At 43.0% G+C, this 26,034-nt stretch overlaps 5 protein-coding genes across 9 annotated transcripts; 3 read left to right on the forward strand and 2 right to left on the reverse strand.

The window, feature by feature from the left end:
• Positions 1-544: 544 nt before the first annotated feature.
• med22 (mediator complex subunit 22) lies at positions 545-4,026 on the reverse strand. Of its 4 annotated transcripts, none has more exons than XM_080530271.1 (5): positions 3,996-4,013; positions 3,634-3,778; positions 2,888-2,968; positions 2,542-2,750; positions 545-767 (listed from the first exon to the last, which is right to left on the reverse strand). In XM_080530271.1, exons 2-5 carry the CDS (start codon positions 3,754-3,756, stop codon positions 575-577), a joined length of 606 nt encoding a protein of 201 aa, XP_080386397.1. In that variant the 5' UTR covers positions 3,757-3,778; positions 3,996-4,013; the 3' UTR covers positions 545-574. The 4 variants fall into 4 exon arrangements, with proteins under 4 accessions (XP_080386397.1, XP_080386399.1, XP_080386398.1 ...); XM_080530272.1 differs by lacking the exon at positions 545-767 and adding an exon at positions 1,377-2,420; XM_080530273.1 differs by lacking the exon at positions 3,634-3,778 and having other exon boundaries at positions 3,996-4,026.
• A 71-nt stretch (positions 4,027-4,097) lies between these two features.
• Positions 4,098-7,788, forward strand: rpl7a (ribosomal protein L7a). Its single transcript, XM_080528179.1, has 8 exons — positions 4,098-4,142; positions 4,957-5,077; positions 5,343-5,492; positions 5,941-6,081; positions 6,299-6,378; positions 6,691-6,821; positions 7,392-7,461; positions 7,637-7,788. The coding sequence occupies exons 1-8, from the start codon at positions 4,140-4,142 to the stop codon at positions 7,739-7,741; spliced, it is 801 nt and encodes a 266-aa protein (XP_080384305.1). The 5' UTR covers positions 4,098-4,139; the 3' UTR covers positions 7,742-7,788.
• Positions 7,789-9,239: 1,451 nt separating this feature from the next.
• Positions 9,240-11,540, reverse strand: surf1 (SURF1 cytochrome c oxidase assembly factor). Of its 2 annotated transcripts, XM_080528499.1 has the most exons (9): positions 11,418-11,540; positions 11,193-11,259; positions 10,953-11,080; positions 10,752-10,834; positions 10,434-10,625; positions 10,184-10,256; positions 9,903-10,065; positions 9,549-9,630; positions 9,240-9,379 (listed from the first exon to the last, which is right to left on the reverse strand). In XM_080528499.1, exons 1-9 carry the CDS (start codon positions 11,484-11,486, stop codon positions 9,313-9,315), a joined length of 924 nt encoding a protein of 307 aa, XP_080384625.1. In that variant the 5' UTR covers positions 11,487-11,540; the 3' UTR covers positions 9,240-9,312. The 2 variants fall into 2 exon arrangements, with proteins under 2 accessions (XP_080384625.1, XP_080384624.1); XM_080528498.1 differs by lacking the exon at positions 9,240-9,379 and having other exon boundaries at positions 9,415-9,630.
• A 101-nt stretch (positions 11,541-11,641) lies between these two features.
• Positions 11,642-13,606, forward strand: surf6 (surfeit 6). The gene is made up of 4 exons (XM_080529029.1): positions 11,642-11,968; positions 12,180-12,392; positions 12,551-12,633; positions 12,791-13,606. The coding sequence occupies exons 1-4, from the start codon at positions 11,875-11,877 to the stop codon at positions 13,502-13,504; spliced, it is 1,104 nt and encodes a 367-aa protein (XP_080385155.1). The 5' UTR covers positions 11,642-11,874; the 3' UTR covers positions 13,505-13,606.
• A 612-nt stretch (positions 13,607-14,218) lies between these two features.
• kyat1 (kynurenine aminotransferase 1) lies at positions 14,219-21,832 on the forward strand. Its single transcript, XM_080530206.1, has 13 exons — positions 14,219-14,519; positions 14,650-14,708; positions 14,803-14,950; positions 15,044-15,193; positions 15,282-15,368; positions 15,471-15,596; positions 15,787-15,907; positions 17,776-17,852; positions 17,953-18,042; positions 18,331-18,517; positions 18,702-18,778; positions 18,998-19,084; positions 21,084-21,832. Exons 1-13 carry the CDS (start codon positions 14,448-14,450, stop codon positions 21,141-21,143), a joined length of 1,341 nt encoding a protein of 446 aa, XP_080386332.1. The 5' UTR covers positions 14,219-14,447; the 3' UTR covers positions 21,144-21,832.
• The last annotated feature ends 4,202 nt before the right edge of the window (positions 21,833-26,034 follow it).

Raw genomic sequence — 26,034 nt, forward strand, 5'->3', positions numbered from 1 at the left:
TGATCTTGATTTCTGAAGTTGTTTATGTCAGCTTAGTCTTCAAACATGTTTTATGAATTATTTCAAATGTCTATCTTGGAATGGAATGGACTTTATTTGTCATTGCTACAGTACAGGTACCAAACAACGAAATTTAGGAGGGGTGGCTCCCCTGGTCTTGTCCAAATGCACTTTTCCATTTCTGTTGCAATCGATTATTATATAGCACATGAAGGTCAAGTAAGCAGAGATTAAATGACTATAAAATATGATATGTTTTTTCTTATTTGAGTGTAGCCTAACTGTAAAGTCCACTTATCCTGACTATACTAGTGAAGGTCATCCTTGATGCTATTCCCTTGCAGTATCTAACAGGACAAATCCTCTAGACTGGAGAGATGTCACAGGTCCTACCCTGTTTTGTTTGGCCCCACGTCCAGCACACAGACATGCTGACGATGGAAGACTTGGGTAACGTAGATAAGGCTATGAAACACTCACTAAACTATGCACCACTGTAAGACTCAGACACACAGAGTGAAGAATAGAGGTCTGCTTCGACGTGCCTTCCATATCGGGTCTGCTCCTGCATGTTCTAGGGTTTCTCTGCCAAGTTCATCCCATGTCCGTTGAGGTGGTGCTTGGGTGTGGTCTGGTGTGAAGCAGGTCCATCTGTGTCCTCCGCCCCCCCCTGGGCTGACCTGGAGGCTGTGCCCGGGGAGGCCCAGCTGTCCAGGCGCCGGTAGGCCTCACACAGGGGCAGGTCGGTACTGTCCCACTGACTGTAGCTTTCCAGAACAAAAACCATAGGGGGGCATAGAATCAGCACAGAGAAGGGGGCAGGTGTGTGTCCCCGACTCACATTTGGCGCAGACACATATATACACACACACATACACATACATAAACAGAATGGACACAGTGAGACAAACATGAAAAACAGACTCATAAAAAGCAGGAAACTGCAGAGAGAAGGGCAGGCGTACGCTCAAGGATCACAGAGGACTGTTAGCTATTGCAAGGCTACACTATGTAACTTAACTGGCAGGTTTTTTTTTCTTCCTCCGATTACTTCAGTACGGTTGTCGAGAAACACATCCAAAGCTGCTTCTTTTTGTTGAATAATTCATCTGAGAAATCTAACTGACTGTTAGATACACAATAGCATCATCATTAAGGGCTCTTGAATGCAATAAATCTCTTTTTAGATTATGCATTTCAGGATAGAGCCTCATCACAGTAAACTGTGCAGTAAGTCAAGATGCAGGAAAATAGAGGGAGCGCATACACAGGCAGAAAAGAGTGGCCCCCTACCTAGCATACCGAAAGCAGCATTCACCTCTCAAGATCTCTCACAGCAAAACAAATTAGACAAAGAACTACATTGTTTTGTAGCCTCTACTTTATTTTTTTCAATGTTTAGAAAATAGAGAGAGCGGGTCTATGCAGATAGCTGACACAGACTGAATACATATGGCCATAGTAAATGTGTGCAACAGTGCTTGCTTGATACTTTGCACGGTTAGGGCTTGGGTCACTTGTACACTAGGGACGGAATCTGTTAAAAAAAACAACAACACTGGATTCCGTTTACAGAAGGCAACGTTCCAGGAACCATCATTCAATTTCACTTATGAAGATTGTCAAAAATCATTCTTTAGAACATAAATAACACCAAAATATTAAAATGTCTGGAATTATTATAAAACTATTAATCAATCTATAATCTACATCCACAATTCATAATCAATATAGGAAAGAATCTAAAACAAGTTTATGATTTATGATATAGAAATTATGTTCTTGATATGATTATACAATTATTCATATAGGTTGTCATTATGTTTAACATTTCTTTCTTTCTAAAGCACATAATGCCAGCATACTCTAGTCTTTTCCCTTTCCTTCCAAAGCCTTGTGTTGCAAAACTGCCAGAAGAAAAACAAATACCATGTATTTATCATTACTGACGGAGCCTGGAACACACACCAACATGTTTCTAATGCTGAGTGTGATACCTGGATTCAAGCCATGGAACTCTGAAGACTATTCACTTCATGAACAGTAAGTGTATGTTCTGATACTGCAGAATACACATGGTCATTTATTACTTTGGTTTGTTTCTCTTGCTGATTGAAATGTGATGTCACACAATTTTAACCAACAGCATTATATCAATGCCATATTCTACAACATGGCCTGCATTTGAACAAAAATATATGTTCATTATGATACATGTAAGTGTTCATGGACTCATTCATCACTTCAATTATGACATGATTACAAGGACATGAATGAGGAGGAATATAGCAACCAGATACAGAAAAACAAGGCACTACATCACAAGTGAACAGTATATACAATGAACCTACATCATCCACATTTTGTTTGCAGTTGAAAATGATGTTTGTGTGATGATATAGAAATGAAGGCGATCAAACCTGTAATGAGATGGGGGGGGGGGGGGGGGGTAATAAGGCACAGTGGTAAAGGGGATGGTGAGGGGGGGGGGGACATGGGGCGAGGGGTGGGACTAGGGGGGCTGTATGAGCCTACTTGTACCTGGAGGAGTAATATTCTTCCTCTAGCTCGTACAGGTCGATAGCGATCTCGTCCCGGAGGGACGTGAGCTTCTTGTCGCACTCCTCCTGCAGCGAGCGCAGCTGCTGGTTCTGCAGGCTGATGGCCTCGTTCACTGAGGGGAAGTCGTTCAGGATCAGGAACTGCTTCAGGTCAGACACCAGCTTCATCAGGGACTCACCAGCGCGCACCTTTACCACAACAGCAAACGCAAAGCACGCATTATAAGAGAGTGCATTTCATGTATTTGAATTGAACTATATAAAGTAAGTAACATGAATGCACATCCTAGGGTACATGTAAGCCCTCTCACAAGACTGGCACTTACGATGTTGGCTGCTCTGACATGCATCTCGTAGTGGTCTTGCTCTGCTTGTGTAGCACGAGACACCTGTGTCTCTTCCTCGACCTAGAGGAAAACATCACAGCTGCTGTTTGGAATCTCATTTACCAATGGCTGGTTAAGTTATCTGTCTCCTTTCACAAGGAGAGAACTCAAGAATAAACAAACACGCACGCACACACACACACACACACACACACACACACACACACACACACACACACACACACACACACACACATTTTAATCATTTATTTCTGTCCACATAGAAACAAGTATACAAGGACACAAATACTGAAGGCACAGATGGGATGCATTCACAAACAGACATGGACAATGTCTTTCACATACAACAGGACAAGACTCACGGGTACAAGTAACACCGTCTCCGCCATATTTGGCGGCTGCCAATAATCGCAGAGACAGAGCAATACTTGCTGAGCCTTTTTGCTTCTCCCTTGGACATTCCCAGTAGACGTAGTCCTCTGACAACCAATCTGTGCACATGTCCAAGACTGCCAAATATAAAGACTAATAGCGTACACCTATAGCCTAGCTCTGAGATGGTGTCTACAAGCTACTGGTATTTCATGACCTTAGTCATGAAGGCTTCCTCTAGGCTTATATCAAAGGTGCATACACACACACACACACACACACACACACACACACACACACACACACACACACACACACACACACACACACACACACACACACACACACATTACCTTTGCAGTTTTTATTATTTCTGTGAAGTTGTCAAGAATGGACCTGATATCATCCTTTAGTCTTTTGTTATAGTTCTGAAGAAGTGTCTCTTTGCTTTGAGGGAGCACTCTTTGAGTGGCCATCGCGTTCAGATAATGGAAAAACCTAAAGCCAACACAGATCAAAATAAATCAGAATGCCACTAATACTACCAACTAATACTAGCTACCAACATCCTCTTTTATGATCATCAGTCTGTCTTGCTAGATTGGACAAATGAATGAAATCAAGCAAACGTATCATAGAAAGCGAAATGTATTGTTCTTACATGCATACATATATGCGCACAATTGTTTTATATTAATTATAATATCGCACTCACCTTCTAATGCATTGTGTTCGTAATACTTAGGGAAAAACGAAATAACGACGACTACTGTCGCTTGTTAATGACGTCACATGAGAATAGTATCGCGGTGCTTAAATTACCCACAATCCATGGTTCTGCCTTTCTGTCTGATCCAACATGGTGAGTGGTAGATACTTCAGCTGGGGGAAGAAATCTTGTTGATTTCATCCTTCAGCATCTTCTTTTTAAAGCAATGTTGCATGACACCAACTATTTCAATTAGTCGTACATAACCAAACTATCTAGATTAAGTTATTATGGCCTGGATATGTTTTGGTGTTTTATCTGAGATTTCCTATGAAAAGGCAGTGATATTGCCGGTGGTAGATGTCCACACGGGAGCACTCCCGTCTGCAGCGTGTTTACTTTAGTAACATGTATTCGTAGTTTTTTGGAATGTGTGCTGCTGAAATGCAGTGTGTGCTAATGTAAGTCACTTGTGTATTTCGAAGTTTTCGAGTTTAGAAAATCGTTAGGGTGTAGGTTGTTCCGCTGGTAGACAAGTCTAGCTTGCTAGCTAACGTTAGCTTCGAAGGCCCGAACTTGTCTGAGTCCACTATGCTGGCGCCCAACCATGTTGGCTAGTGGCTACCACTGAAAAGTAGTAGAAGATTATAAGCGCAATGTTCGTTAGGGTTTGCATGCCTGTTTGACAGCGAATTAGACAAGTTGGTAGTCTTGTAGCTAGCTGATCAGATTTACCGTAGTGTTTCATAGCAAGAATGCTAACAAGCATCTTCTAGTATTGATCTAATTGAAGTTGAACCCCTGGCTTTCGCAATGATGATTTACATTTATTCACCTGAATCTTCCATGTGGATTCTGTATACGAGCTTTTTAACCCTGAGCTAAAGCCATAATACCGTTTTGATCACCTGCTGATGTCTTAGTCCCCAGCTACTAACCTGAATATTAATGTGACTTTCCATGACAGCCTAAAGGAAAGAAGGCTAAGGGGAAGAAGGTGGCACCTGCCCCTTCAGTGGCCAAGAAACATGAGGCCAAGAAAGTGGTCAACCCTCTCTTCGAGAAGAGGCCCAAGAACTACGGCATTGGTGAGTAGCCCAAAGTGGCTCAGCTGCTAATGTGACGGCTATGGGGATGTTTGTTTGATTCCCAAGAGAATGGGTTTCACATCTTCCTCCATAAGTTTGTGCAGAGGATGTAAACGAATATTTGCTATCTTAACAACGATGCAGACAACTCCACCAAGATCGCTGATGCACTTCCTGTGATTACAGGGTTCCTGTCTATTCTTCAGTGCCTTCTGTTCACACTGAATTGACTTGGGGTACTGAACCATCCCATGGTCTGTTACAGGTCAAGACATCCAGCCCAAGCGTGATCTGACGCGCTTTGTGAAATGGCCACGTTACATCCGCCTGCAGAGGCAGCGCTCCATCCTGTACAAGCGTCTGAAGGTTCCCCCAGCAATCAACCAGTTCACACAGGCACTGGACCGGCAGACCGGTAAGCCAGGGAGACTTTGGGTTTGTAGTTGGTTTGTCGATATTTTTGACTATTCTTCACAATAGGCTATATGCACACTCTCTTCCGCATTCTGACTCTGCCATGTACTTTATTTCCGATGTAGCTTGAAACATATAGTTTAAAGCCCTTTTCCTTTTTACTTGCTGCGGTAGCGCAAGATTCCTGGATAAATTGACCCACATCGGTGAGAGTGTGCATATAGACTATTGCAAGGTTAGTTTATGGGCTCTGCAGATGATGTGAAAGAATATTTGCTAACTGAAGTTTAATGCTGACTCCCACCAAGATCACTGATGCACCCTGCCCAAAGACTTACAAGCTGTCTTTTTAACTTGCAATCAGTCTAGTCCACTTCAGTGCTGTCCAATGTTGAAATGTGTATCTTTCAAACATGATTGTATTATAATACTTTATATTCCCCTTGTAGCCACGCAGCTGTTCAAGCTGGCTCACAAGTACAGGCCCGAGACTAAGCAGGAGAAGAAGCAGAGACTGCTGGCCCGTGCTGAGCTGAAGGCTGCTGGGAAGGGAGACACCCCAACCAAGAGGCCACCTGTCCTCCGTGCAGGTGAGGCATGCTGGGAAACTTGTGGCCTGTTTGGATTAAGTATACATTTGATGGCAAGACATTTTTGGCCCTGGTGCAATGATGTTTGAATTTCTTCACCTGAAACAAATCATGTAGTTTTTGAGCTTTTTAACCCTGAGCATCAGCCATGGGCATTGTTAGGAGTACCATGGAAGAGTTGGCCAATTGTAATGGGAGCCGTGGTGTTTTCCTAAAGGTGTGAACACAGTCACCACTCTGGTGGAGAGCAAGAAGGCCCAACTGGTGATCATCGCTCATGATGTGGACCCCATCGAGGTAAGTCTAAAGACTAGCAAATTCCTGAATACTACCTGTGATGTCAACTCCCCTTAATGAACCTGAACTATGTCTGAATCATGTCAAGTGTCAGAACGTCTATTAATGGGCAAATATGAGGTCAATTGCAATGATGTTTGAATTTCTTCACCTGAATCAACTGTGTGGATGAAAACACGAGCTTTTTAATGCTGAGCAGAGACCACAGCCATTTTATGTATTTGAAATAAGATCAAGCACAACCAATATGACATTTATATCCCAAAAACAAGTATTGATTCTTCCTGTCATTTCCCCCCCCACCCCCTGTAGCTGGTGGTCTTCCTGCCGGCTTTGTGCCGTAAGATGGGTGTCCCTTACTGCATCGTGAAGGGCAAGGCCAGGCTGGGCAGACTGGTGCACAGAAAGACCTGCACTTCAGTTGCCATCACACAGACAAACCCGTACGTACACACAGCAATCCCTGAAGAGGAAACATGGGCTGTGTTCCAAAATGCCTTCTTGCACTCAGTCTAGAGTGTGCACCAAGTACAGTATAAGCGCTAGATAGTGCGCAAGAATGCATTTTTGGACCACAGCCATGGTGTAGGAACAGTCTGGGTAGAATGGTAAAGTTGCATGTCAACAGTTACATTTATTAATACCTGTAGAAACTAGAAGCTAACTCAACCCTCTGGCAATGATGTTTGAATTTCTTCAACTGAACAACCATGTGGTTCCATGAGCTTTTTAACCCTGAGCCAAAGGTTTGAGTGTAAATCAGGGATGTGTCGGTGCCAAGTTAATTAATTAATTAATTTTGCCATTTAGCAGACGCTTTTATCCAAAGCGACTTACAATTACGAATTACAGGGACATTCCCCCTGGAGTAACTGAGGGCTAAGTGCCTTACCCAAGGGCACACTAGTAGTGGTGTGGCTTCAGGCGGGATTTGAAGTCCAACTCACTATCCACTAGACCACCACTACCCCTACGTTGGTGATAATGGACTGACCATATTTGTCCTTTTTCAGTGAGGACAAAGGTGCACTTGCCAAGCTGGTGGAAGCCATCAAGACCAACTACAACGACAGATACGAGGAGGTGAGTTCCCAGCTTTGGTTGTTAGTCGTGGTAGTGGTCGTCGTCGTCTGGAGAGCTGCTTTTCACCGTCTGTCGTTCAGTTGTCCTGTTTGCACTCAAGTCCCCCTCACTCCACAAGCGGACTTCTCCTAATGTCCCATTTTCCACTGTACTGACTCCTGACTTTGTCTTCCAGATCCGTCGTCACTGGGGAGGTGGTATCATGGGCCCCAAGTCCACAGCCCGCATCACAAAGCTTGAGAAGGCCAAGGCCAAGGAGCTGGCCACCAAGCTTGGTTGAACACCACCCAGTTTCATGTAAAAAAAATAAATGTACCCTCAAACATGCCTGGATTTGTCATTTGATGAATTTGATAAATCGGGAAATCCTGATATTGTGACCTATAGCAGGGTTCCCACGGGTCCTTGAAATCCTTGAATGTTTGTGAATTTGAGACGGCTACGTTATGCTGTCTGCATGTCTCCCACCAGCTGAGTCACGCCACTTGCCTCAAGAAAGTTCCAGTGAAGTTGCAGGTTAAACGGCAGCAAACAGCTGTAACTAGCTAATAGGCTAGGTGCACGATCTCCACTACTTCCTGAAAGGCACCTTGCATGAACATATCCTGTTTCACTCTATTGGTTTAATTGATTAATTAGCTGTGCGGTAAACTGTTGGAACACACAGTGCACAGCTGATTAATCAACCTTAAGATGTGTTTGGCAAATGGAAATTTCAGGATGTGTTGCTCAGAGATCTACAAAGAATGGGTTCTTAAAGATTTACATATGGCCCTATGCAAAGCCTGCAGCAAGTCAATAAAAGTCCACGCCACGGGCGAAGCTGCGGTTACAAGCCATGCCACTGGAGCGTCACACAGGACCGCAGATACGGGTCCTACCCCTACTAGGGGTGTAACGATCACCCTCCATGGTTCGGCACGGATACTGCGGATCAATTGCAAAATGTAACCAAGTAATAATGTTACTTAATATTAGTTAATATCTCTTGTAAATCACAATGTAGAGTTGCCATTGTTGGAAAGCCTGATTAGTTACCTTTACAACGAGGATCATGCATTTGTGGAATGAGTAACACAGATAAACGTGTGTGTAGTGGCTCGTTGTGACTAATCAGGCTTTCCAACGATATAAAATACAATACCAATTGGTATTATTAAAGGGGAGGAATAATCGACCAAAACACGTTTTTTGAGGAGTTTATATATATATCACGGAATCATAACGCAATCTAGACTTTATGATGTTCCGGACCTTTGCTTGAGGAAATTGTCTCTAAAAATGTAGTTTAGAATTTGTATTGAATACCCCTGGCCTAGAATGTTAGAGGCTAAATGTGAATAAAAGAAGTGTTCAGTGATATACAACTATGAAACTCAAGTCTCCTATTATTGGCTGGATAAATCATACACTAACACAGGTCTTCAATTGGTCAGCCATATGTCTGACATTAGTGACACTGCAGTGGAAGATAGGGAAACAACTCTTCAGATGGCTCCCAGAGGAGCACGGTGCTACTTGGATCAGCAACTGAACAACACTTGAAGCCTTGGTGTTATGTACAGTACTGTGTTATGTTGGTGTTATGTACAGTACTGTGTTATGTTGGTGTTATGTACAGTACTTCTGCTTAATACAAATGTTACATTTCATCCATTTGCAAGTCTTGTTTCAGACTGATTAATCATAATGCATTATGTAATGAATGAAGAAACTATATTTTGTGGTTTTCTTTGTTTATACATGGTCAGTACAGTATATACAACAATTGAACCCCACTATTTACACATTAAAAAGGGTGGTTCCAAGCCCCCTTTGTCTCATAAGGCCGTTGGTAACTTAATGAACATCTTATAACTTAATCCTTTTGATGAACTTGGCATACCACATGTAGGAGGTGGCTGCACAGAGGCCATACCTATAGGAAAGGAAAAAAGCATATTTATTAGTGTAGTTGCTATTCATTTAAATCAATTAAGGCTGAGGAGCACAATCCATGAGAAAGAAAACAGGCAGTAATGTTTTCATAATAATGTATGAAATCCCATTGGAAAATAATTGGAATCATTGGAAAATTCCACACATACCATGTCGTAATGTATTGCATGTGTTCGTTCCGGAGGGTGACTCGGGTCTGTCCTCCTATTGGTCCACCTGGAATTGTGCTGGCTGAAAGGGAACATTAACTTAAGCATTGACTTCATCCTCAGGACAGCAAAACTACTCACACAATCAGGCTAAACAGCACATTTGGACACTGCTGTATATATCTTTATTCCTAGCCTGAGTAGTAGCCCGTCACCCGCCTCTGGCGGGAGTCAATGTAAATCACACAGCAAGTCAGTCACACACTTTACTTGCTGATATATCATTGAACTATGATCAGTATCACTATCACTAATATGCTATCAAAGTGCATTGGTGATCATTAGGAGCTCTACCCAGGTCAGCGTCGATGAAGATGGGCTCAGCCCCAGATACACGGGCCATGGCCTCTAGGTCACGGTAGTGCCAGTGGTTTCTCTCCACGTCATTTTGTGGCACAAAAGGTTTGCGGATCTCAGTCAGTCTCACGACCCCCACCACGTCCACCTCATCCTCCACCTGCAGGACAACACAACAACATCGTCGTCCATAACACACAGTATGAAGATCAGATAAGAAACCAGATAATGAAAATAGTGAGTTCTGAATTATGGAATTAGAGGGTCGTTTTTTTTACCTGTCCCTTCATCCTCGTCTCTGGCCTTATTTTATTTCTGGGAACATATCCTCTGTTTACAAGGATAGTGATCCTATATAGGATAACATTTTGAGTATTAGCAGATGAACATTTGTGAAGGAAAGCATTAATGAATATTATGCGCATACACAAGATGATGATGATTATGTGCACATACCAAATATGGTTCATGATCGTGTTGTGTATGTTTAGTGTAGTTAAGTACAGTAAAGAATTGGTTCCATCCTACCCTAAGTCAGTGCAGTAGAATGGGGTGATGACATTTGCGCCGGTTTCCCCACTGGACGACAGTCTGCCTGCCTCCCTTGCCTCTTTTTCTGGGTCAACTGGTGAGCGAGGTAGAATGTACCTCTCCTGGGAGTGGTCAAAGTGTCCACGCACCCTGACTCGCCTATACTCCAGGTGGTTCAGCTCAAGAGGACTTGAAGGCAAAGACACACAGAACAAGGACATAAGAAACACATCCAGCGCATCCTTGGGAAAGCAATATTTTTGTTTGATATATAATGTCTGACTGACAAGAGTGTGTGGGTTTCTGAGCACTTACTCAATAGGAAGTGGTATGGGCTCAGCAGAGGTAAGACTTTGGAGATCTGCAATCAATTTCATTTTCCATTGACGACGTTTCACCTTGATAGAGGAAGTGAATCACATTTCCTTATCCTTTCAGTGCAACAAGGTTCACCTTGAAATAACACATAGGCCTATGTGTACAACTGAGATGTTCTGTTGTATCTAAGAATCTAACCTGCCATGACCCAAGGCCAAATGTGGTGACTGGGATCAGAAGCAGAAACCATTTGAGAAAAGAGTCCTCTCCTTTCTCTGCACTGGCAGCTGTGGAGCTTGACTGTCGACCCAAGTTGATGTACTTGCCTGAAAATGTGTAGATCAGGAAAATGACTGACAGATCATTAAGAACAATCTATTTACATGTATATGAAGCGATAGGCTACCTGTTATTTACTCAACCTTTTTTGACACTTACCACCTGCATGTTTAAAGAGCGGCAACCGCGGTAGAAAGAGACTCCTCTTAAAATCAATGACATGTGCCTGAAAAGGAGGAATCTAGCTTCAGTATACACAGTAATGTAACAAAGCTAGATTACCAACATTACACTGCTCACTTATGGAACAAGCTAGCTAACAGTAAGTGGATGGCAAATTCCATTTCTAATGGAGTCTGCGATCAGCCGCACATAGCAACTTACGTTTTGTGTTATTATTATCTTCAAGGTCTTGGTAGAGCATGCGAGCATAATTCCCCTCAAACTACTCATAGTTACTGAAGATATTGGAATCAGATACGGCGAGGCAATTTAACAGTAACTAACTACATAACTGACTTGTTTCCAACACAGGGGGGGATGTTTTGGAAGTTACCCCTTCCGGTTGAACTACAACCCACGCCCATTTTAACGTAGCTATCCACGTGCTTTACTATTTGCACGCTGTTTGATATTATTGCTCATGTTTGTTATAGTTTAACAACCAATGAATGTTGGTATTTTATTTGGAGTAAGTAATTTGTTTGTAATAGAGAGATGACTTGCTTCTCGCTTATTTAATTTACTCTGTTAGGGGCCTATACCTAAGCTAACTAGCCAGCTTGTTTAGCATAATACTGTTCCATCAAGGTACACTGGCAGTACCGCAAGTCTTCTCCAAATGGCAAGTCTCGCTTCAAAAGACTCATACCTTCAAAAATTAGCTAGCAAAGTGTGTGCTCATCAGAACCAAACACCGAGGGAGAGGCCATATGGTAAATGATTGTTATATTTAAGCTTGTTAAATGTTTGTAGTTTGTGTTGGGAATATTATTAATTAGGAATGCTATGTCTGAAGTGATGACTGTTGGATGTAACCGATTGATCACATCAATTAAAAGTACTGTGTACTTCTCAGAGATGACCTGAGACTGAGTTTACCTTGACTGAAGAGCAACTTTACATTATCAATCAATTTGTATCTAGTTCCTTTTCGAGGTGACGCTCGTCCTCCCAGGAAAACCAACAACACCAACCAGAAACAGACTAAAGGAAACGGCATCAATGGGAAACACAAGAGGCCAACTCTGAAACCTAATCGGAAGCCGGCAATCAGCCCAGCACAGAGAGGGTCTAATGCAGCTGTCCAGAGTGGCCCAGGCAAGCCAAATGGGCCAGTGGTTAAGAAGCAGCCCAAAGGTAAATATAGCCTCAATTTGTCCAGTGAAACAACCAGTGTTTTTGCTTTTTCTCTGTCTGTATTTAATGTAGAGTTGCAGTAAGTATAAGAATGATAAGTAAGATATGCATGTAAGAGACATGGGATTTGCTGCACTGACCTATGCTCTCTGTTAAAGGTGGAAAGGCTGGGGCAAAATTCTCCACGGTAGATATTCTACGTCAGAGACTTCATGAGAAGATTGAGGAGTCTCGTGGGCAGGTATGTATCTGGTGATCCAAAAGGGGTTCTGTCTCTCTCATAGTGCCAACCAAATGTCGTCATGGAGATCACCAGTTGCAACTGACAACGTGTCAGTCTGTTTGTTAGTGACATAACCATAGCTAACCCAAATCCATCCTCCCCATCTGTACCCCAGGGCACCCCCAAAGACCCGTCTTCAGAGGATGTGATACTAAAGCGGGAGAGGCGGAAGCAGGAGAGGGAGCGTAAGAAAAGGAAGCGGAAAGAATTCAGAAAGAAAAAGCTAGCCGAAGAAGCAGGCAATGAACTGGTGGAGGAGATGAAAAAGGAAGAGGCCCCTGCTCCTGCTCCTGCTCCTGCTCCTAAACCGGCCACAGCCAAGAGAGACGAGACGGCCATCGTTTTCAACAAGGTGGACATGGGCGAGGGAGGTTTCCTGGATAAAGCGCAGCAGAAGAAGGAGAAGAAGAACCGGGTCAAGGGAGCACTGACGCCGCTGACGGGGAAGAACTACAAGCAGCTCCTGGGCCGTGTGGAGCTGCGCAAGGCCAAGCTGGAGGAGCTACGGGGGAAGGACGAGGACAAGGCCCGGGAGGCGGAGGAGAAGATGAAGTGGACCAACGTGCTGTACAAGGCCGAGGGCATCAAGATCAAAGACGACGAGGACCTGCTCCGCGCCTCGCTGAAGAGGAAGGAGAAGATGCGCTCTCAGAAGAAGAAGCGCTGGACAGAGCGCAGCCACAACGTGGTGGAGAAGATGCAGAATCGGCAGGACAAACGGCGCAAGAACATCCGGAAACAAAACAAGGGCAAAGTGGAGAGGAAGAAGGACAGAGCTCGGAAGAGGGGCCGTGTACTGCCGGAGGACCTGAAGAAGGCTGCACTATGAAGGGGGAAACGCCAATGAGAAATACTGTTTATATTGTAAACTTCATTGAAAAATGCTGTTGAGTTAATTCTACTGTTCTCTGTAATTTGATGTGTTTGGCAGTCGCGGTATAAACAAAATGCAATACTTTTTGTAAAATGCAGACACTGGCTTATGTTGTGGGCTTCATTCAGTTGGTTGTGTGAATGCATTCTTCAATTACTTCCTTCATGTCAGTTCAGTCACCTAGCTCCAGCTAATTTGACTTGGCAGTATCAATGGCAGTTTCTTGCTCGACTCAATTGTCTTGTCTTCAGTATTTAGTAATGACTCCCATTCATTGTTTTGTTCACATCTATGTATCTATTGTATAGTCATTTTATTGACAAATGAGTGGTGAATAGATTTCTTTCTGAGGAACCCATTCATGGTACTTTTTCTGAGTTTGTGTGCCCACAGTGGGTATATATGTTACAGTACATGTGGGAATACGGTACATGTGGGAAGGTTAGGGTTAGGTGCTAGGGTGACTTGGTACATGCTGGCGTGTCTAACCCTAACCCTAACCCTAGCATCCTAGCACCTAACCCCCACATGTACCGTAACATACACAGAGAAAAAGCCACCGCTGACCCTGATCAGTAGGTTGGCAGCTGGCTCCGCCTCCAGGGTATCAAGGTTCGGGGGGAGTGGTCATGTGACGTCTTCCTCAGCTGAAGAAACCCTGAAGTCAGCGAATGAGGACGAAATGTTTCGTTTATGGTGAAAGATCGAAACAAGAATCAAACAAGAATACGAAATTACACATTTTAAACTGCATACCTAACACTTTCTTGAATGTTCATATGACTGTACGGTACAACGTGACAGATAAGTAATACAATGCTGTCACAAGTGCGGTGTTATTTATAGTGCCTAGTAAACGATTGTTTTTTTGAAGGTGATCTGCGCACTTCTCATTGGTATGCTAAGGAGAGTAGCTGCAGATATAGTAAATTGTCACAGAGGAAACTTTAGAAACGCTGATTTTAACCAGGTAAGGTTATTATTTATTTGTCCTGGACCTATATATAATCGTAATTTCATTGCCGTTTCACCGTGAAATAATGAGTGCGCTCCTGCATATTGTAGATAGATACTCATACAACTGAATTATTTTATTTCAGTTTACCATGTCACGTCAGTTTCATGCTCGCAGAATTGATGGCGTGGACAAAAATATATGGTAATAGTTTTATCGAAATTGAATGAAATTTGGCTAAGATGTGTTGCTTTGACATTAATGCACACAGTGGTTGATAAATTATGTACATTTTCAGGGTTGAATTTACGCAACTGGCTGCAGATTACAAGGCAGTGAACCTCGGACAGGGCTTTCCCGACTTCTCCCCTCCCACCTACATGCAAGAGGCTTTCTGCAAAGCAGTGAGCGGAGAATGTCCAATGCATCAGTATACACGCGCTTTTGTAAGAGAAGTAAAGTTCCAAATGTAACTGAAGTAATTTATGCAATATACCTACATTTCTACGGGTTATTTCATATATGCGCTCCATCCTCAGGGCCACCCCCCTCTTGTGAAGATTCTGGCTAAGTTCTTTGGTAGAGTTATGGGACGGGAGGTGGATGCTTTTGATGACATCTTGGTCACCGTTGGGGCCTACCAGGCTCTCTTTTGCACGTTTCAAGCACTGGTCGATGAAGGGGATGAGGTACGAAATGACAATATAGAGAATAACATTTGGCCAGAAGCACTCCTCCTCCATCTAACAGCTCAATGTCATCTGGCCCTCCTTTTAGGTCATAATTATCGAGCCATTTTTTGACTGCTATCAACCAATGGTGAAGATGGCAGGAGGAAAGGCTGTCTTTGTCCCACTGAGGCCAGTGAGTAGTTGCCTTGTGCCTTTAAGTGGCTGTAAGTAAATGCCATTGGTTTTTAGAGAGCAAGGTTAATGTATTGCTGATTCTGTGTTTGTTTGATCCCAGAGAGTGGAGGGGGGCAAGGCCTTTTCTAGTGGAGACTGGGTCCTGTCCTCTGAAGAACTGGCCAGTAAATTCAACCCACGCACAAAAGCCATAATTATAAACACTCCCAACAATCCCTTAGGCAAGGTGAGACATAGGTCTTCCTTCTTCTAGCATTATGACTACTAATGGCCCCAGGCCTGAGCATAGATTACTTTTTTCCTGCTATGACTGGTGGATAGATGATAGTCGCTTTAAAATGTAAATATAAGCGGTTTAGATGTCATCCATGCTCACTGTGCGTCACGCCCTGGACTCTCTCCCCTCTATCACACAGGTGTTTAAGAGGGAGGAGCTCCAGGAGATTGCTGACCTGTGTATAAAGCATGACGTGGTGTGTATTAGTGATGAGGTGTACGAGTGGCTGACCTACGACGGCGCCAAGCATGTGAAGATAGGTAAGACCCAGTGGAATCAAGCATGTGAAGATAGGTAAGACCCAGTGGAATCAAGCATGTGAAGATAGGTAAGACCCAGTGGAATCAAGCATGTGAAGATAGGTAAGACCCAGTGGAATCAAGCATGTGAAGATAGGTAAGACCCAGTGGAATCAAGCATGTGAAGATAGGTAAGACCCAGTGGAATCAAGCATGTGAAGATAGGTAAGACCCAGTGGAATCAAGCATGTGAAGATAGGTAAGACCCAGTGGAATCAAGCATGTGAAGATAGGTAAGACCCAGTGGAATCAAGCATGTGAAGATAGGTAAGACCCAGTGGAATCAAGCATGTGAAGATAGGTAAGACCCAGTGGAATCAATGGAGAGACGCTGCACAGTGTCAACATCAGAAGACGGGCTCATTGTAATTGAACGGAACGGAAGACGGAAAGATATCATGTATCAAACACTTCCATTCCATGCATAACAACAAGGCTGTCCTCTAATGTCTACATCCACCAGCCTCCCCATGTCTACATCCACCAGCCTCCCCATGTCTACATCCACCAGCCTCCCCATGTCTACATCCACCAGCCTCCCCATGTCTACATCCACCAGCCTCCCCATGTCTACATCCACCAGCCTCCCCATGTCTACATCCACCAGCCTCCCCATGTCTACATCCACCAGCCTCCCCATGTCTACATCCACCAGCCTCCCCATGTCTACATCCACCAGCCTCCCCATGTCTACATCCACCAGCCTCCCCATGTCTACATCCACCAGCCTCCCCATGTCTACATCCACCAGCCTCCCCAGGACATGAATGTCTACATCCACCAGCCTCCCCATGTCTACATCCACCAGCCTCCCCAGGACATGAAAGAATGTCTACATCCACCAGCCTCCCCAGGACATGAAAGAATGTCTACATCCACCAGCCTCCCCATGACACGAATGTCTACATCCACCAGCCTCCCCAGGACATGTCTACATCCACCAGCCTCCCCATGACACGAATGTCTACATCCACCAGCCTCCCCAGGACATGAATGTCTCCATCCACCAGCCTCCCCAGGACATGAATGTCTCCATCCACCAGCCTCCCCATGACATGAATGTCTACATCCACCAGCCTCCCCATGACATGAATGTCTACATCCACCAGCCTCCCCATCCTCCTCTACCACCTCCTCTACCACCTCCTCTACCACCTCCTCTACGAATGTCTACATCCACCAGCCTCCCCATGACATGAATGTCTACATCCACCAGCCTCCCCATGACATGAAAGAATGTCTACATCCACCAGCCTCCCCATGACATGAAAGAATGTCTACATCCACCAGCCTCCCCATGACATGAAAGAATGTCTACATCCACCAGCCTCCCCATCCTCCTCTACCACCTCCTCTACCACCTCCTCTACCATCTCCTCTACCACCTCCTCTACGAATGTCTACATCCACCAGCCTCCCCATGACATGAATGTCTACATCCACCAGCCTCCCCATGACATGAAAGAATGTCTACATCCACCAGCCTCCCCATGACATGAAAGAATGTCTACATCCACCAGCCTCCCCATGACATGAAAGAATGTCTACATCCACCAGCCTCCCCATGACATGAAAGAATGTCTACATCCACCAGCCTCCCCATGACATGAAAGAATGTCTACATCCACCAGCCTCCCCATGACATGAAAGAATGTCTACATCCACCAGCCTCCCCATGACATGAAAGAATGTCTACATCCACCAGCCTCCCCATGACATGAAAGCGATATGATAAAAAAGCATGCATGTTTTTTTCCTAAAATTCACAAGTCAGGTTCTGAAAAATACGTGAATGACTTTCAATCTAATGCTATCTTGATTTGATAAAGCAAGTCTTCCTGGGATGTGGGAGCGGACCGTCACTATTGGAAGTGGTGGAAAGACCTTCAGTGCTACAGGGTGGAAGGTAATCTGCTGAGATAATACTGCTGTGGAATATAGTTTGGAGACGTTGTGCCAGGTGAATCCACACGGTGTGTATTGAATGAGTCCTTGTTGTGTTTCAGGTTGGCTGGGCCATCGGCTCTGGGCACATCGTGAAGCACCTGAAGACCGTCCATCAGAACTCAGTGTACCACTGTGCGACGGCAGCTCAGGTCCAAAAAAGACTGTTTCATCATACTTGTCAAAACACTGCTGTCTAGTTTTCATAGATTCATTGGTTATATTTATTGTGTGATGATATATTTATATGATTTCCGATGTGTGCTTTTTTGCTTATCATTTAAAATCGAACCCTGAGGTTCGAACCTCATTATCATTTGAAATCGAACCCAGTGGCCCTTGATTAGTGGATGCCTATTCCGTGGTTTAATCCCTGACACTCGTTTGAAAGAGAACGCTCTCCGGGGGGTGGGTGACTGACCCATTCTTGCATCCTTCAGGAGGCGATGGCACAGGGCTTCCAGAGAGAGTATGAGCATTTTGAAACTCCTGAAAGCTACTTACTTCAGCTCCCTGAGAGGCTGCATCACAAGCGGAGGAAGCTGGCCTCCTGTCTGGAAAGTGTTGGTCTGCAGCCCATCATGCCAGAGGGAGGCTACTTCATGATGGCAGACATCTCCTCTGTCAGTGAGTATTTCAGTGTCCCATCACCGAGAGCTTCAGTGTTTCATCTGGCATTTAGTGTAACATTGTTTCATCTCTGTCAGTGAGTGTTTCTTTAGGGGGTCTGAACTGTTACTGTTACTTAACCATTAATGTTTCAGCTCTCCCCTAAAGCCTTCATCAAGGGTGTTTTTTTGTTTTGTTTCAGAGGCTGACTTGAATGATCCAACCACTCAGGATGAACCCTACGACTCCAGATTTGTGAAGTGGCTGATTAAAGAGAAGGTAAATGAGTGAAGATGGGTTTAGACTTTGTGAGGATTAAAGTTCAGTGACAATACATTTTAATTATGATCATGATCAAGTGTTCAACAGTGATGTTTTTGGAACCAGATGTGTTTCCAAAATATAACCCATCTAAGATAAGTGGTGATCATTATTTACATAATAAAAATGTTATAAAATAGAATGCCAATATCGTGTCTGGTTATTTGATTAATACAGGGTTTAGCCACAATCCCTGTCTCAGCTTTCTACAGCCCTGAGCACCGCAAGGACTTTGAAAACTACATCCGTTTCTGCTTTGTCAAGGTAAACTCTAGCATACATGTATGATTGTTTCCAGTTTTTCTCTACCGCTTTAACACTAACATCCGAACCTCAAACACTATGACCAAAACCTGAAACTGGTGTATTTTATCTCACACCAATTCTTCACAATGACAAACACATTTCTTGCTCATCACTCATTTTGCCACTCTAAACCACACAGTTAACAAAATACAATTCTCTACATTTGGCACAATCTTCCTTGCTAAAATCTCTTGTGTTCACACACCGCTTTAACACTACCATTCAGAGTGCTAAACTCAAACCACAAATCACACAATCACACACCTCATACGGGCAAACACCTATTGCTTTTGGATTAGCAATCATAGCTTTAGCAATAAAAGATGAGCTCTCCTGTGTTGGAGAACAATAGATGCCAACTTGCAGAGAAAGGTAGAGCGAGAGGGAGAGGGAGGGGGAGGGGGGAGGGAGAAAGGTAGAGCGAGAGGTGAGATGTCGATGAGGTCCTGTGGCCAGACAGAAACCAAAGGCAGGATGCAGCCTAATTTTATTTTTCTTTACAGTATATGCAGAGGTCTTATTTTCTTTTTTCTATTGTTTGTTCTGTATGAAGAACACTTTACAAATCCAACTGTGTTTGCTGAGATATATACAGAATTTCAGAATAAAAAAACATTCTATTCTTGTATTTGTGTTTTATATTTGAGTATGAAAACATAACAGATTATATAACAGGCTACTGTATGTATGTAGTGTAACACTGAGAATGCAAAATGCGTACTGATAATCTTATCATAGTACTGTTTTTTCCATTGTGCACATCAGTGTTCAATTGGTTCTTACAAGTGTCTATTCATTTGATGGTGTATGTATTAGGGCTGCAACGATTAGTCGACTAGTCACGACTAATCGAGTACGGAAATTCGTCGACGTGAAATGTTGTTGTCGACTAATCGCATTTAAAAAAATTGTTAAAAAAACGGGGGTTTTTTTTTTCTTTTTTTTTTTCGGGAGCCATGCAAGAATCAGCTGGGTAAGTTTTAGCTAACGTTGTTAGCCAACTGGCTTACGTTATATTGTTAGGGTCGTAATGTTTATGTTAGCTTTACTGTTACATGTTGGAAAACAATGTCTCATGGACAGGGCTGTACATGCTATGAGCGTTTGTGCTATTAATTTATTTGCCCTGTGGCACGCATGTGACAGACAGAGGCGCTTGTATGTAACGTTACGTAGCAGGGGTTTTCCATGTTGAAGCCAGGAGAACGCGAGATGAAATGAAGTGAGGGGTGGTCGCTATTAAAATACCAGGTAGTCATGGTGGATGATCATGAATGATGCTTGATAAGTGAATGCTATTTCAATTATGTTGAGTCCACCAGCGAGCTGTCTGTAAGATAAACAGCGCCAAGCGTAGCCTACTAACGTGAGCTGTCTGTAGTCTAGCCAGCAATGCTAGCTAGCCAGTCAACTAGCTCTGTGAGCAGCTGTAGCTTGGCGTAACGTTAGGTTAGATAGCTAGTTAAGCCGGATTTATGCTTCTGCGTCGCCATTTACGCGCAGCGAAAAGCCACACGACTAATCGCGACTAACCGAAAAAATAATCGACAGATTAGTCGACTACCAAAATAATCGTTAGTTGCAGCCCTAGTATGTATGTGTCATTTGACGACAACATTTCATTTTGAGAAGACATAACATAATTTTGAATGCAGTGTTTGCTTTTGCAAGAGATTTGTAGAGTTTAGGGCTTTGTGTGTGAGTTTTTGGATTTGTGTTAAGAGTTAAGAGAAAATGAGCTATGCTTTCAGAAAACGTGTTAAAGCGACAGAGGAAAAACTAAGATATGGAGTTTTTGGGGATCCCTCCCCCCTCAAAAAAACAGATATGGAGTTAGTTTACACAAAACTCAATCATTAATTTTTTCTACATTGATGAGTGGATTTGGATGGAACCTCAGAGGTTTTGCAGTTTCACCTACAAACCTACTCACTTGTAGAACCCTCTCATTCAACAGGAGGACTCAACACTGAATGCTGCCGAAGACATTCTAAGAAAGTGGAGCCACTTGAAATGAATGACAAAAAAACAGGAGGCACGTCTGTACCCAGTCAGACAGTCTTACCATGCCTGTACCCAGACAGACAGTCCTACCATGCCTGTACCCAGACAGACAGTCCTACCATGCCTGTACCCAGCCACAGTCCTACCATGCCTGTACCCAGCCACAGTCCTACCCTGCCTGTACCCAGCCACAGTCCTACACTGCCTGTACCCAGACACAGTCCTACCATGCCTGTACCCAGACAGACAGTCCTACCATGCCTGTACCCAGACAGTCAGTCCTACTATGCCTGTACCCAGACACGTTGTTTGGTAGGACAAGACCTCCACAGAGCTAGGTACAGGGGATGTCTTCCTCAGTAAACATAGCTGCAGTTTATCTCAATTGTGGCGTGGAAGGCATATCAAGTGCTTACACACTCCAGACCAGCTATGTTTTAGTTGGTTGATTTTTTTGTTCAATTATGTCCTCATACATAATCTTAGTAGGTAGTCATTGATTATTTCTATAGATCAGCACTGTGTCAGCAATGATAGTATATAGTGTATAGTATTTTGTAAATGAAAATGCTCACATTTTTAGGAGATAACAATGTGTCTATTAGTGTATCTGTTGGTTTTTGTTATCAGCGGGTTGTCTCTACCTCCTGAGAGAATTGCGCTTTGCACAATTAGACTGTTGTCTGCTGTTATTACTATTAAACAAAAGACTGAAATCAGCATTGAGGCATGTGTTTAATTTCCCTTTTTGGTGCATATGAGGAACCATAGAAATCACAAGATATAGTGCACTACATAACAATTAGAAAGAGGAAGAATTGTGTCTTCTTTCTATAAACCGACAGTGTGGATTTGAAATCAAACAATTACTATGGGGTCAAAGTAGAGATTCTCAGCTTTAATCAAATGTTATTTTCTGATTGGGTTCACCATTTAGAAAGTACAATTTAAAAAAAACATACTAAATAAATAAATAAAATACTCCCCCTATTTCAGGGCTCCAAACATAGTGTAAAAAATTATATAATGTCCAAATAAAGTACTATTTGGACGACAATCCGTTGCAAGCAATAACTGCTTGAAGTCTTGGACCCACCATACTGGTATATTCTATGGTGATGCAATCATGCCTATACTGCAGCCATCTTCAGTTGTTGTATCAAAAACCTATACTGCAGCCATCTTCAGTGTTGTATCAAAAATCTGCATATAATATAAAATCTTACCATCAGGAAATGCATGTTAAATTGGATTTAGATTGACTTTGCCAGTCAAGAACACGAAGGCTCTGAAAAACTCCCTAATTGCTATGACAGTTTGTTTGGGGTCATTATCTTACTGTATGATGATGCCCCATCCAATGACAGACAACATTCTGTCTATGCCCTTCTAACATACCATCTACAGTGGGGGAAATAAGTATTCAACACATCAACAATAAGTTGATGTTCTTGTTCTAATTGTTCTAATTCCAATTATTTGTCTTTTTGAATTACCTTTTGATGTGTTTTCATAAACATGTCGCGAGCTTCATCACTACGGAAACCGAATCAAAACAAAACACATACACATTTCACCTAAAGCTCTTAGAAATAAAAGTCACCGATATCCTATTCAAACAACATATGAATCACATAACAAAACGGTCTTGCAATAAGTAAGCTAGAAATGTACAAATGTACGGCAGGTTAATTAACATAAAATAATAACTTTTCATGGGGTTATTTACTATTTCCATTGCAGCTATTTATATGAAATTTAGACCAGACATTGGTATTAACTCAATAAAACTACACAGCTAAAGAAATAGCATTTGTAACATTCCAATGTATAAAAACGTTATGTGAATTCGACGCGCTATAATTCGCATTTAAGTTTCCATTCATTCCCTAGCAACTGTGAGGAAAGTGGCTAGCGAAGATTCGGAGGGACGCATTTAGTGTCACCAAGAATATAGTTGGGGGCCTTAGGGATATTTTCATGCAAATTTGTGCAAAAGCACCATATTTGGCCCAGATGTAGCTCAGAGTATGCTCTAATGATTTAGCCAGGGCGCCCGAGCCAACGACCACCGGGGTCGCCATGGCGGCCAAATCAATATGGCCGCCCTCCGAAAAAGGTTTTGGCTATACATTTTGAACCACATGAACTAGAAATGCAAACCTGGTGTCTATTTAATGTTTTTCTGACTATTAGAAACGCATTGGAATGCTTATATTTATGATTGGGTGTGTCTGGACCCCTAATTTGCATATTTCCAAGATGGCAACTACCCGAAAGTGAGTTTTATCATATAGTTGGGGGCCTTAGGGCTATATGAGGCTATGTTCGTGCAAATTTGTGCAAAAGCACCAAATGTGGCCCAAATGTAGCTCAGAGTATGCTCTAAGGATTTAGCCAGGGCGCCCGAGCCAACGACCACCGGGGTCGCCATGGCGGCCAAATCAATATGTCCGCCCTCCGAAAAAGGTTTTGGCTATAACATTTGAACCAAATGAACTAGAAATGCAAACCTGTTGTCTATTTTATGTTTTTTTACTATTAGAAACACATTGGAATGCTTATATTTATGATTGGGTGTGTCTGGACCCCTAATTCTCTTTAAATGGAACGGGTTTGCCAAACCAGCACCCAGGCTAGGTGTGTGGGAGCGCCATGAGCGTGCTGCTGTCGCCCCTCTGCTAGCTCTGGAGGATTCCTCTGATGAGATGGAGGTCACCCTGCAAGACCATGATTATTATTATTTTATTTATTTTAGAGTAATTTTTTCTGAGTGGGGCAGTCCCACTCACATTTTTTATTTTTATTGACAGTTACAGTGAAGATTTAGACAGGAAGGATGGGTGAGAGAGATAGGAGGGATATGTCCGAACCGGGGACCCTGCGGTTACATGGTCAGCGCTTAACCCGCTACGCCACCTAAACGCCCCGAGAGACCAAGATTATTGCGTGGCTCCTAATCCTGCCACTTTGGATGATGCCCTGGTCCAAAACGAGTCATTGAGGAACGAAATAGAAAGGCTCCAGAAACAGCTAGAGACCGTCCAGCTATGTCTGATTTGTATAATTTCATTTATTAATCCCCCAGGCAAATTAACTCACCTGTTCAGTCTCTCCACCCCCATCTCTCTCATGCACACCCACGTAGTAGATAATAAGTACTGGGCTATACTTTAACAAATGCTTGTAGTCTAACAACTGTATAGATACAATGAAACTAACACGTCATGTATTCTGGCTTGTGTCCTAAGGTTTGCTACCTATGAGCATTTCATGTGCTTCTGACGCATGATCGAGCCTTCTACCTCCAAAATGGTGAGGGTCACCCGGGCTAAGGTAGCCTCTACTGACCCTGAGGAGCCTATTCCTTTAAGAGCAACGGTATGTTTTCTTCTTTGAACTGGACACAGTTTTAAAAACTGTTAAATTACAACATGTTTGCCGTTATCTTTTGGTTATATCAGCTGCTGTTCTGTTGTGCATCGTGTATGAGAACAGGATGCCTGTTTTTCTTTATTGAACCTGTTGACGAGCTGTTCCTATTTCTGATGCACGGTGGGCATGACACTGAGCGATCTAGGCCATCGCTTCCACATTCACCACCACAGCCAGTAGGATTGTCATCACATGGGCCAACTTCACATGGGCCAACTTCCTTCCTTACTTTTCTGATTAGTTAAATCAGGTGTGTGAGTTCCTGGTTACAACAAAAATCTTCTGGCAAGTGGGTCCCGAGGACTGGAGTTGAGAAAGGCTGGTCTAGAGGTGAACTTTGTAACCCGTTTACCACATTTACAATAAAATGTGTTTTTTTTTAACTCACTCATGTCTCCTGGTGGTTCATATCACGTATACCATGGCCTTCATTTACATGTAAACATTTTTACAATACTATAATTTTATCTTTACAGAAAGTAAACTACCACTTGCATGTACCCACCAGAATAGTTAGGCTATAGCCAATCAGAACCAAGTATTTATACAAACCATGGTATAATTGCAAATCATCTTGAATACATTGAAAATACAGTGGTGATCTTCTTACTTTTTACAATGATTTGCAGGCAAACGCAAATGAATAGAACAGAATGCTGAGATGAGTATAACAATGGAAATGTTTATTAACAACCAAATCATTTAACTAATTTAATTGATTAAACAAAACTCAATTACTAATTGAGGTATCTTGGCATGTAGAAGTAAAAGAATAAATGGTCTGTCCTTTCTCTGATGGTGTTTGCAATGCTACTGTCTTTATAGATCCGTTAGATTAGCATGTCCTCCTCAGCGAATACCACAAAGTTACACCAGTCAAGTCCTGTGACAAGCAGCTGTCCTTACACTTGACAGAAGTGCAGCTTCAGGTTGCCTCCCTCGAGCCTCAGGTAGGAGCAGTCGACATAGCTTTTTGCGTTGGGACACTTTATTTCATGCAGGCCAAATGGTGGGCTTTCTGTGGGGTCGTAAATCAATCCGCCTGGAGAAGACCCCAGCCAGGGTGCGTTAGGGTGGATGACGAACCCACATGGTGAGTAGTTCACAACCTTGGTCTGACAGTACTTTCTGGTAGTTCTCCTTGATAAGCGTTGTAGAGGGTGCTCCTGTGTAGACATAAACATTTAAATGTCACGAAAATGTGAAGCAAACCATCTGGTGGAGTCAGGTTACCATTTCACCTCAGCATTCCTTGGGACTAACAACTCTCCTAAACTGGCTAACTGTAACTGGCTAATTCATTGTAGTCCATACTGCACTACTACCATGCTACTTCCCAAGAGCTCTGTGGATGCCCTTTTTTTTAACAATGAACTGAATATTTTATGCACCTGCAGTACCAGATAACTGGGTGGTGTTATCGTAAAGAGACAGATAATAATGTTAATGTTAATCAAGAATGTAACGTT

Source organism: Nansenia antarctica, assembly GCF_963989245.1.
Source record: "Nansenia antarctica genome assembly, chromosome: 4".
Classification (NCBI taxonomy): domain Eukaryota; kingdom Metazoa; phylum Chordata; class Actinopteri; order Argentiniformes; family Microstomatidae; genus Nansenia; species Nansenia antarctica.

Coding starts and splice junctions, on each gene's coding strand:
- med22 (XM_080530271.1), bottom strand. CDS start 3,756: ATGGCCACTCAAAGAGTGCTCCCTCAAAGCAAAGAGACACTTCTTCAG. Junction 2,751..2,887: donor ATGTCAGAGCAGCCAACATC/GTAAGTGCCAGT, acceptor GTTGTGGTAAAG/GTGCGCGCTGGTGAGTCCCT. Junction 768..2,541: donor GAAGAATATTACTCCTCCAG/GTACAAGTAGGC, acceptor TGTTCTGGAAAG/CTACAGTCAGTGGGACAGTA.
- rpl7a (XM_080528179.1), top strand. Junction 6,082..6,298: donor GCCACCTGTCCTCCGTGCAG/GTGAGGCATGCT, acceptor GTTTTCCTAAAG/GTGTGAACACAGTCACCACT. Junction 7,462..7,636: donor ACAACGACAGATACGAGGAG/GTGAGTTCCCAG, acceptor TTTGTCTTCCAG/ATCCGTCGTCACTGGGGAGG.
- surf1 (XM_080528498.1), bottom strand. CDS start 11,486: ATGAGTAGTTTGAGGGGAATTATGCTCGCATGCTCTACCAAGACCTTG. Junction 10,626..10,751: donor CCCATACCACTTCCTATTGA/GTAAGTGCTCAG, acceptor TTTGCCTTCAAG/TCCTCTTGAGCTGAACCACC. Junction 10,066..10,183: donor AGACGAGGATGAAGGGACAG/GTAAAAAAAACG, acceptor GTTGTCCTGCAG/GTGGAGGATGAGGTGGACGT.
- surf6 (XM_080529029.1), top strand. CDS start 11,875: ATGGCAAGTCTCGCTTCAAAAGACTCATACCTTCAAAAATTAGCTAGC. Junction 11,969..12,179: donor ACCGAGGGAGAGGCCATATG/GTAAATGATTGT, acceptor ATTTGTATCTAG/TTCCTTTTCGAGGTGACGCT. Junction 12,634..12,790: donor TTGAGGAGTCTCGTGGGCAG/GTATGTATCTGG, acceptor TCTGTACCCCAG/GGCACCCCCAAAGACCCGTC.
- kyat1 (XM_080530206.1), top strand. CDS start 14,448: ATGCTAAGGAGAGTAGCTGCAGATATAGTAAATTGTCACAGAGGAAAC. Junction 14,520..14,649: donor GAAACGCTGATTTTAACCAG/GTAAGGTTATTA, acceptor ATTTTATTTCAG/TTTACCATGTCACGTCAGTT. Junction 17,853..17,952: donor TCAGTGCTACAGGGTGGAAG/GTAATCTGCTGA, acceptor GTTGTGTTTCAG/GTTGGCTGGGCCATCGGCTC.